The 11065-nt window shown below is 39.8% G+C and overlaps 1 protein-coding gene across 4 annotated transcripts in view; it reads left to right on the top strand.

Moving 5' to 3' along the window:
• Positions 1–8828, top strand: part of NPAS3 (neuronal PAS domain protein 3) — a 606010-nt gene extending 597182 nt beyond the window's left edge. For all 4 annotated transcript variants that reach the window (XM_061463492.1, XM_061463493.1, XM_061463496.1 and 1 more), the window contains 2 exons: positions 1667–1782; positions 4535–8828. In XM_061463492.1, the coding sequence (XP_061319476.1) occupies positions 1667–1782; positions 4535–5844 (1426 nt within the window). In that variant the 3' untranslated portion in view covers positions 5845–8828. The remainder of the gene's footprint in view (positions 1–1666; positions 1783–4534) is intronic.
• The last annotated feature ends 2237 nt before the right edge of the window (positions 8829–11065 follow it).

The raw sequence follows: 11065 nt of genomic DNA on the forward strand, positions 1-11065 counted from the left end.
AAAAAAAAAGCAGTGTGGTCTTCCCCTGGTCCTCTCCCAGAACTTGATTTTTCTGCTGCGTTCCCTCCACTGATCTGTTAAAGCAAGATTAACTCCTCCACTGAATTTGTATTTTTAATTTAGATTTCTCCTAGTACTGGAATCTGTGAAAGATCCAAATGTCCAAATAATATTTTAATGACAGATCAAGGCATAATTAGGTCTACTCTTAGCAGGAGTACTGGTCTGTATACATTTCCATGCATTAGAAAGTATGATTCAGCTGTCTGTAAAAGGATAGACTAATTATAGTGACAGGGAGGATTAATGCTGTTCTTGTTCTAGCAACTTGTTATTCACAGTGTGAAAGCCCTCAAACATCTTTTGCTGGGAGGGGGCAAATTTGGAGACTGCCCTGAGATGCAACAGAATAAAGTCACTTTGTCAGGACAAAACCATAAAGATGATAATTGTAAGAATGGCATTTCAGTGTGAACTGTGTGAACTCTGAATTTTCACAGTACGCTGTAACAGGCTGAATATGGGCAGACTGTCATTGTGATAGTGTGTCAGTCACCCCCAGTGCTGCCTCGTATTGTCCTGCTCAGGACTGCGGATTTTCTGCTCTATCACCAGGCTGGAATTTGAACTGCATAGAAATGTTCACCTATTCAAAAATGATTAAAGACTTTGTTTATTTTCAACATTCCTGTGCCACTTGTGTCTGGCTGTGTCTGTTCCCCTGCCTTTGCATGGATTTGGGAAAGGAACACATTTTAAAGGGTGCAAACCAAGAAAAAGCATAGGGTTGGGTTGGGTTTTTTTTTAGTTTCTCTGGTAGTGTAGCTTTTTTACATTGCAGTCATGTTCATTGCTAACAAGTCACAGGTGAGCACCACATGAGCAGATGAAGATATGATTATAATGGGTGTGTTGACAGTTCTTTATTCCTAACATATGCATCTTAACATGCACATGTGCATCTGTCATATAGTTAGAGTAGTTGCTTTTGGTTTCTTGGTGATGTGGATGCATGCGTGCAGTGTTTAAGAAATATTTAACCTTTTTTATCTATTTTTTGGCCAAATTCTTTTAAGCAGTGGACATTTTCTTTAGCCCATACTGAGCATCTTCTTACTAACTGTATGTATGGTCTGCTTGATTAAAGTGTGGAAAACAGGAACATTCAGAAAAACAGGTATTAAAAGGGCTCTGGCAAGGTTGATAGAGAGCACTGTTACAGAGATAACTCTAATAGACATTGCCGGTGGGAGAGAAACAGATTGGAAAAGTTAAAACACCCTCTCTGTCCTTCCAGGCACAGTAATGGGATCGAAATCGAGATATTTTCTTGTTGGATGATTACACAGTGTAGCTTTACTGTTAGATATCACACAAGCTGTGGTGCTCCACTTCAGTAAGAATGCTTTGATAGCTCTAAAACTTCACTAGAATCAAATAAGTTTTAGTACCTGGTCAATATAAGTATTTGACAGCAGTATTAAAATAAACCTTCATAAAATCCCTGCTGTGAAGCTCTGAGAAGCCAAAAAATGGATGTGTCTCTGTTTGCTCTGCTATTCTTCCTATTTATGTTCTTTGTTCCTGAACTTTGATATGAAAAGAGGGAAAAAGCATGAAACTGCAAATCATCCAATTGTGCTCGTATTTGCTGTTTTCTCTTCAGTAACCCAGAGTACAAGGACACTCCAATGGATATTGCACAACTCCCTCACCTGCCAGAGAAAACCTCAGAATCCTCGGAGACCTCTGACTCTGAATCGGACTCAAAGGACAACTCAGGTAACGCACGTGCTTTGCCTTCACGCCCACAAAGTTTCATACCATGTGAGCCACGGTCAGGTTTCCCGTTGCTTTTACTTCTCAAAGATTGTTGCATTATAACAAAAGCAAGCAAACAAAAAAATCCTGTAAAATTAAATTGAAAAACACTGGCAAAACCTTTTAATGACCTCATCACTTCTACAGTATCTCCATTTCCTCAGTATTTCTCTTCAGTCTGTGAATGCATCCTTGCCTACATTGCACTAAACTAAATATTTGATTTCCCAGCTAAGCTTCATGAACAGGTATTGTGCCTCATACAGGGGACCTGGAATTGTAACTGTTCAATATAATTCTAGTTCTTATTTTTCCACGTTTGGAAGATAAGTGTCTGCTATCAATCTTTATGATGCCTTCCAGTATAAATACGTTTTTGAAGAGTCTCACTAGGGGGCAGTGAAGATTGCAAAAGTTGAGGGGTTTCTTGAGTTGAAAGAATTGTATTTTATTGGAAGGTATGGGTTCAAGCACTTGTTTCTAAGCTCCTTAAGTCTGGGACTTCGACTGCTTTTTAAAAGCTAATTGTACTTGTCAAACTCAATGTGTAAATTAGTTCTACAGATGGTCCAGTGCACACATTCCTCATTAGTTTTGAAAGTGGTTACCTAGGCACAGGTACAGATTTGGCTTTGAAAGAAGCGTGGTTTCCTGTGATCCAAGAACTAAGGGGGTTACTCTGCTGTAGTATGCAATATATGTAGATCTGATTTGTCTCTCATGGCTAAAATAACACCCAAAAAAAAAAAATCTGGAGAAAATGAATCACAATGACACAAATCAAGCAAAAGCAAGAAGAGGATCAGGCCTTAATGTTATGTCATGTGGCTGTCCTCTTTCATCTTTTGCCTTTGTTTGTTCTCCTTTCACAGCTTGGTTTGATGGTTTAAGTCAACATTAGGCACACATACGGGCTTGTTGCCCACCATTGTTGGGAATCTCTTCACCTATTTCCAGTGCTGTTCCTAAATAGCCAGATAACACACATATGGAGAATGGTTTGCATTTTCTGTATGCACTGTAAGTTTCTCCAGGTGAGACGTGCACATGCATTCATGATTCCTAAGGCTGATACAGAGCAAGAAAGCATTCTTTAAAGGTGCACAGATGTCTACATATCAGAAGATGTGTGTGAGTCTTGGCAGACAGCAAAGGCAGTGGGTTGTTTCTTACAGAAGAATTAACTAGAAATGCCAAAGGACCTGAAACAGTAGGTCCTGCATGAAACTGACAAGTTCAGTTCAAGCTCTGATAAAATCCCAGGCAAATTTTGTGCTGCTTTAGACTACATCACTTTAAGCCCACTATTGACCAGCTAGAAACCACGGCCTTAAAAGAAAGTGTCTTCAAAAAACAGAAAACAAAATGTAGGAGAAATTGAGCCCTAGGTGGAACAAAAATCTGGATGAGATGTAGGGATTTATGGCTGTTACTTTGCTTCTGTGGGTTTTATTTTTCAAAACGGAGGGTCTCTCTGCTGCTGGCAACTCAACTAAAAGTCACACAAAGTGACTTGTGAAGTTCACTGCCCTGGATCCTCAGGCAGCTTCCCTGCCAAGCCAACCTTCTCCAGCACTGCGAAACTGTTTGGTATTGACAAGGCTCCAGGAATAACCGATCTTTAGAGGAAAACTGGCCCTTCCCCTCTCCCCCTAAAACAAGTATATTGAAAAGGGTAGTACTTGGCTCTGATGAGTGAAAAAAACATCTTTTATTTCCCAACAAAAGATTTCTAGCTGGCCTGTAAAACACAGGGTCTCCTGAAGCCTTTCATGACCCTTTCAAACACAGTATGATAATGGAGCGTATTCAGTTTTAAGACTGCTTTGGCTGTCTGAGTCCAGTGGGCTAGAGTGTTTATCTCATCCATATTAGAATGAGGTGAAAATCTAAAACACAACTAAATGAATTCAGGCAAGAAGAGTGACAGCTTCTCAGTGCTGTAGCTGGGCTATTTTCAATGGCCCTTAGATTTGGATCAATCAAGAATTTAAATCACTGCCTGATTTTCTCTTTTCCTGCTTGGGGGGGGGGGAGGTGTTTTTTTTTAATATATTTGATTCCCTTCAGGGGAATATGAGAAGACAGCCTAACAAGGTAACAGAATAGTTTTAACTGGTTTATTCATTCAGATTTATACACATATGACCTGCTTCTCTCACATGCGAGGAAATCAGCGGTAATTCTGCTCAAGTCAGAGACCCTATGCCACTTCAAAAGTGGCAATAATGAAGGGAAAACAAGATGAGAGGACTAGAATCTTCATTAGTGAATAGTGCTACACCTGGATGCCTGCCCACAGTAGGAGAACATGGATGTAGAAGAACAATCACCAGAACATAACAATCATAACGGGATTGTTCACTGCCTCCTCTTTGGCTGACACAGCTACAATGCCATTGTGCTCACAGTTGTCAAAATGATTCTTGTCCCACAAACAGATAAAAAGGCCCTCTTCAGTCAAGGCACAGGACATATACCATAGGCTTTCGGTGCATTAACAGTTCTGAGTCAGAGAGATTTATGGTGATCAGAACTCTCCCAACACAACATTGCAAAAAACTGCGGCTCTGCAAGAAATCATGCTTTTTGCCAAAAAAAAAAAAAAAAAAAATACAGCAATCATATCTCATGGGTAGGTAGAAATCTGGACTTGTGTTATAATATTCTGTTCCGGTTGCTAACAGTTTGTTTCACTTTTCTTTTGCTCCAGAGGACAATGAGAACTCAAAGTCAGATGAGAAAGGAAACCAGTCAGAAAACAGTGAAGACCCTGAATCTGACAGGAAAAAGTCAGGAAATCAGTCAGATAATGAAATGAACTGTAATGATGATGGGAACAGCTCCAGCAACCAGGACAGCAGGGACAGTGATGACAGCTTTGAAAACTCTGACTTCGAAAATCAGAAGGCCCCTGAGGACAGTTTTGGCACCCTTGGCTCTATGCAGATCAAGGTGGAGCGCTACGTTGAGAGTGAGTCAGACTTGCGGTTGCAGAACTGTGAGTCACTGACCTCGGACAGTGCCAAGGACTCAGACAGTGCAGGGGAAGTAAATGCCCAGTCTTCCAGCAAACACCAAAAGAGGAAGAAAAGGAGAAAAAAGCAAAAGGGAGGCAGCATGACCCGGAGAAGGCTGTCAAGCACCTCAAGTCCAAATGGACTTGACCCAGCTTTGGTGGACCAGCCCCAGCTGCTCTCGTCACCAAACAGTGCCTCAGTGCTCAAAATTAAAACAGAAATCTCAGAACCTATCAATTTTGATAACGATAGCAGTATTTGGAATTACCCACCTAACAGGGAAATCTCAAGGAATGAATCACCCTACAGTATGACCAAGCCCCCCAGCTCCGAGCACTTCCCTTCCCCCCAAGCCAGCAGTAGTTTACATGTCTCCATTCCAGACTCCGTTCTCACCCCGCCAGGGACTGAAAATACTGCCAGCCGTAAAACTCAGTTCAGCACCTCATCCAACTCAGCCTTGGCTCCTGTGTCCTCTGACCCTTTGTCACCCCCACTTTCAGCATCTCCACGGGACAAACATCCAGGAGGTCCCACAGCTTCCAACTCTTTGTTGTACGCTGGGGATCTGGAAGCCCTTCAGAGGTTACAAGCAGGCAATGTGGTGCTTCCTTTGGTTCACAGGGTAACGGGAACCCTTGCCGCGACCAGCACTGCTGCTCAGAGGGTCTACACCACTGGCACTATTCGGTATGCTCCAGCTGAAGTTACTTTAGCCATGCAGGGCAACCTCCTCCCCAACACCCATGCTGTTAACTTTGTTGATGTTAACAGCCCCAGCTTTGGGCTGGATCCTAAAACACCGATGGAAATGCTCTACCACCATGTTCACCGACTCAATATGTCGGGACCGTTTGGAAGTGCTGTGAGCGGGGCCAGTCTGACCCAAATGCCTGCAGGGAATGTGTTCACAACTGCCGAAGGACTTTTTTCCACTCTTCCATTTCCTGTGTACAGCAATGGCATTCACACTACACAGACTCTGGAACGGAAAGAGGATTGAAATATGACCACATACTGTGTTCAGTGTTATACTCTGAGGCATAGACTATGTTTTAATTTAGACCTTTAATTCTAGCACTTTGAATTTGAGCAGGTCAGCTTATTCTCTCAATATGATGGTCCCCGTTTCCTTCCCTTTCTCTTTAACTTGACTTATTCTTTAATGTAAAGATATTTTTTTATTTTTGCCTTCAGAGAGTCGAAGTACCAGTTGCCTGCCATTTTGTCTTCTTCTAAGGTGTGTGTTTTTCCTTTGCATCTTTATTAAGATGCCTTTAATATGTGTATGCCTCTGCCATAGAATACTCAGTGTTGTGGTAAAGAGATTTTAAAGTGACAACCATTGGTTTTACTTCAAAATGATCTTGATATGATCAAGATTAAAAGAGACAAGCATAAACAATGTGCCCTGTTTGACTAAGTCAAATGAAAGGGGGTTTTTGTTCCTAATTCCTTTAAAAATAGGGGATAGTATTTTAGAATTTTATGCAGAGTTTAATTCTCTTTTTATGGTTAAGATTTTCTTACTTGCACATAAAATAATTTGGGTTCTTAAAAAGTTAATTTCTGGCCTGTGACTAGAATGTTAAAAAGTTGGACTAAATGTTAATTACTGAAACTTTAACTTAATTTCTAAAACCATGGTGCTATCATTTATTAATCTGCAATGTCTTCATACAATATGCAGCTTGTGGGCTGGGTTTTTTGGAAAGAATGTGTTCCGTACTGGCTTATAGTCGGGTGCTGCAGTCTCCTTGGTTAGTTAAGACAAAAGCCCTCATTAACATTTGCTGCAGGACTTAAAATTTTTTACCTCCAAACTAACAAACATAGCCTCACATCAAATTTAAATGGGTCAGGAAGCCTTTTTCAAAAAGTGCTTTAAAACAAAAAACTCAATTTAATTGACGCGAGGAGCAGTTTCTTAGGTGCATATTGTTTTGCTTTATTTTTTTCTCAGTGTAACTGAGGCTAATTTTACAACATCAAGTAACACTTCAGAGTAAAAAGGAAAAAAAAAACCAACCAGAAGACCTATTTAACATGTTTTGTTTTGGTTTTCATTTAATATTATAGAGGGAAGGTTGTAAATTTATTTTTGTTCTGTGATTTGGGTATTTTTTTCTGTTGTTTTTTCCTTATTTCTAGTATTGAAACCAATATGTTCTAAAACTAAAGAATGGGTTAATAAGCTTGAAATAGATAACTACAACTGAAAACTGCACATTAAGTAAAAGGAAAGAAATCTCCTATTTTGTCTTTGTTGCCAGAAATCACAGTGTAGTGTCAAACACTCCAAATGACTGTCAAATATAAATTCTTCTTCCACTCCATCTTTGGCAGCTGTTTGTTAAGGCATCTAATAACAGATGTGAGAACTGTAATGTGTACAATGTGTAAGTGTCCTTGGCTGTCAGTCCCATTGCAGTTTCAATGTGTGTTACTATATGCAGTATATACTAAGCTAATGTAGTTGTTTTGTCCTTTGTCTTCTCTGTGCTTTATCTCTAGTCTGGAGTGGTAAAGTCCCATTCCTGCAGTCCTAGTGAACCAGTGATTCTTGGGGGTTAGTGGTTTTTGTGTGGTGGCCTTCCTCTGTAATGTCACCTTATGCTGCTTCCACTGTCTGTATACTTTTTCATTTCTGCTGTTGCTTTGCTGTTGTGTATTCTCAAACCTCTCTTGCCCCTTCCTTTCTGCCCTACCCTCCACACTTCTCCCCTATCTCTTTCTCTCGCTCTCTCGTTCTCTCTTCTTCGCTCTCAGAGATAAAAGACTCTTAACTAGCTCAAGGTTAATGGAGCCATTTTTCCCACAGAGGAATTCTGGGTATGACTTACTCTTCCAGTGTACCCCACAATGCACTACAGAGTAATGCTCAGATATATTAAGTAAATTGATGCCATATAGCCTCAGTTGTTAACATTCCCAGAGTCCCTTGTGCTCGAACTGTAAGCAGAGGGTGCATTTCTTTGGTTTTCTCCCAGGTGGGCTGGCAGAGTAATATGTAGAGCAATTACCAGTGAGACAGGAAATGCTTTCAAAGGTTGACCAGCATTGTTTAAAAAGGAAACTGAGCTTAGAACTGTCATATATATTTGCTTGTGTGTGCAATGCTAATCTATTAACTCAGCTGTCCTTTGAATTTTTGATCACTCACTGTGTTGAGTCAATTCCTGCGATAGCTTTGAATCTGAAAAGCAGGTCCAAGCCACATCAGAGTAATAGCGAAAAAGGAATTGGACACCACAAATTTAATTAATGAACTATTAAAGGTTCCATTGGAAGGATTTAAGTAGGTCAAAAAAAGGCAAGAAAGTTGATTGGGAAATTCAAAGTTTAATTTTGGAAGCTCTACTCTAGCTATGGAACAATCAAAGGAGTGCACCTATCAGCTACAAAGAACAGCTAGACAGCTGTTGTTGTTTTGGGTTTTTTTTATAAATGTTTCTGTGTTGTGTCAAAATGATTTCTGGTGATCTAAACTAACAGATAATCACAGCTGCTGTCTAAATCCATAGTGTTTAAAATTACAAAATGAAAAAAAAATTTCATTACCTGTGAAGACTGTGTCTGTGTTTTTAACTATTTCTTGTACAAATATATGAAATCTTTTATGAGGAGACTGGTGCCAAGTAGCTGAATAACGGGGAAAGGGATTCTGTTCGTATAAATCTTAGCAGTGTTACCAACTATACAATATAAAAAAAAATTAAAATGTTAAAAAGTGACAGCTATGGTACATTTATTTTGTGTTAAGCTAACCGAATCTAACTTCTTGAGTGCCTGGCTTATTTGAAACATTTTTTTCATTGATCATTGATAATGCTGCAAATCAGAAATGTACATACTTCATTTACAACAGGGTTCTTTTTATACTTTTGTAGATTCTCATACATGTCATACATGGTTGTCTTTATGTAACTTAATTTTTTTTCATCCTGCAGGTGCCATTTTCATAATAAACTTCTCTTGGATTTGTTACTATCTGGCATCATTTCTTTTACATATAACCATCCTGACTAATGAGTGCTGGTAGTATTTGTTTGAGCAGGTATTTTTTAACTGTTTTGGTTTGAAAAAAAAAAAAAAAGAAAAAAGAAAAAAAAAAACCAAGAAAAAATAACCAAAAATCAAAGAGGATAAAGCTAGATATTATTTTATTGCAAAATGAAGAAAAGAAGCTGTCAAGATGTAGGTTAAGAATGCTAATCCAAATACTACAACAAACTTGCCACCATCCTAAATTTTCAGCTACCCCAACTCATTGTCATATTGAGCATTTTTATGCACATTATCAAAGCTGAATAATGGATATGCAACATTAACCACTATAGAAAGTGTGCATTTTTTCTTGATTAATGCACACTGGAAGAGGTCAGCTTTGGTACATTAATCATTTAAAATGCACTTTATATTTTTCATTTTTGTACTCTACAATGTTACAGCGAAACTCTTCAGTCACGTTATATCCTACCTAAGCTGCTGATTCTCTTGAATGTGTACTTTCTTTCCCCAGACTGGCAACATGCAAGTTGTTGGTGTTGTGTGGTTAGACTTACAAACTGAGGACAGAAACATTCACCAATGTAAGAAGGAAGAGGTAGAAAGCCTTGACCTCACAACTGAAGGGGAAAAATATGTCAAACACAGTTTTGATCACACAAACATCCACACACAGTGGCTGACCCTGACAGGGAACAGCCATCAGTGGTTACACCTGTGTAAGTTCTGAACAAAGGCCCAGAGCAAGAGAGCTTGGTCTGTGCTGTGAAAAGCAGGGAGAAGCCACACTGAAGGAGGTGACACCCCACCAGGGTGTGCTGACTCTGCGGGGACGGGTCCTGTCATAGGATCTTTCTCACCCGCCGTTGACAAGGTCTCTGCGTTTCTCCTTCGTTCGTTGGTTCTGTACAGTGCCTCTCCCACCTGTGGCAGTGATTTCCAGATTACATACCTTATTTTGTTATTGCTGAGCATGCAGTCTCTAAGAACACAAATCTGGGGCATGTAAAATCAAGACAGGGCTCCCGACAGCCAAAATCCGTAAGCAACTTTGAGTGCCCAGATCTTTTCCCCTCTATGGTGACTTAGAAGTTAAAACTACTGGGCTAGTCAATTCTGGATCAGATTTTGGTTGCCTTATTAACACTGATTAAAACTGCCTAATCGGTTGCACAGTTTTCAGCGCTTCTCTTTGCAGCGAAAGAGACACTTGGCTGAAGTAGAAGCATGTGAATCATCTGGCTTGCTGGACTGATAAAACAGCAAAAAAAAAAATCATTAAAAATGTATGCATAGTTGTAGCTCAGTGAGCCAGCCCAATAGCTTAATAGCCTGAAGTCTGGCTCTCTGAGTTTCCGAGCAGTTCAGGATTCCCACTTCCCAGGCTTCAAGCATTGAGTTTGATACATCTCCAACTTGCAGGGGGTAGAAAGGAGCAGAGGTTAGCGGTGCTGCTTTCAGCTCTGCTCGCATGTTCCAGTTGGCAATACATCTTGTTTATGAGGTAGCTAAGGGTACGGATGCCAACTGAGAGGAAAACAGAATTCAAATGGAGACTGGAAGAATGACCAGAATAAAGCATAATGGAAGAATAACATGCCTGTTCCAAATAAGTGTTAACCAATATTAACTAAAGCCACTAATTCCAAGAAGGAGCTTGAAGGGGGAGCATTTCTGAGTTGTTATAAAGGGTTTTTCAATCTCAGCCGTACTACCTGTACAGTGCATCAGAGCACAGAGGTAATGGTCAAAATGCATAGGTTGCTCTAAGACTCGCAGTTGAAGAAGGAAGTTTGTGTACTAAAGAAAATGATGGAAAGGCTGTTTCATGGGGTTTTTGTTATAGCTATGCTGTTGCACTGGTTTAGCTCTTGGGAATGGATGTCTTAAATACTATTTGTAATAACTTTAGGAAACAAAAACAACTGCTTGAAAAGTTTGAACCCTTTGAAAAGGGTTCTTTGGGGTTGAGCTAGTTGCTATTATAATATTTGAGGGAAAATTGTTTGCCATGTAAAAGTTGGGCAACTAGTTTGTCAAGTAATTTCATCAAAGAACATTTCCTAAAACAACTGATCTCAGCAACTGCCATCTCTGGAAAGTTTGTTCCAGGACCACTTGTTTTGCAAGATCATATATGCAGGTATCTAAAAGCCACCTGAAGAGCTGCAAGGGAAAAAAGGGCTCTTTTGAAGCATCATGACTCAGAAAAGTTA

Source organism: Pezoporus flaviventris, unplaced genomic scaffold, assembly GCF_033815535.1.
Source record: "Pezoporus flaviventris isolate CSIRO_AGI_PZ_B2104156 unplaced genomic scaffold, CSIRO_AGI_Pfla_v1 ptg000036l, whole genome shotgun sequence".
Classification (NCBI taxonomy): Eukaryota; Metazoa; Chordata; class Aves; order Psittaciformes; family Psittacidae; genus Pezoporus; species Pezoporus flaviventris.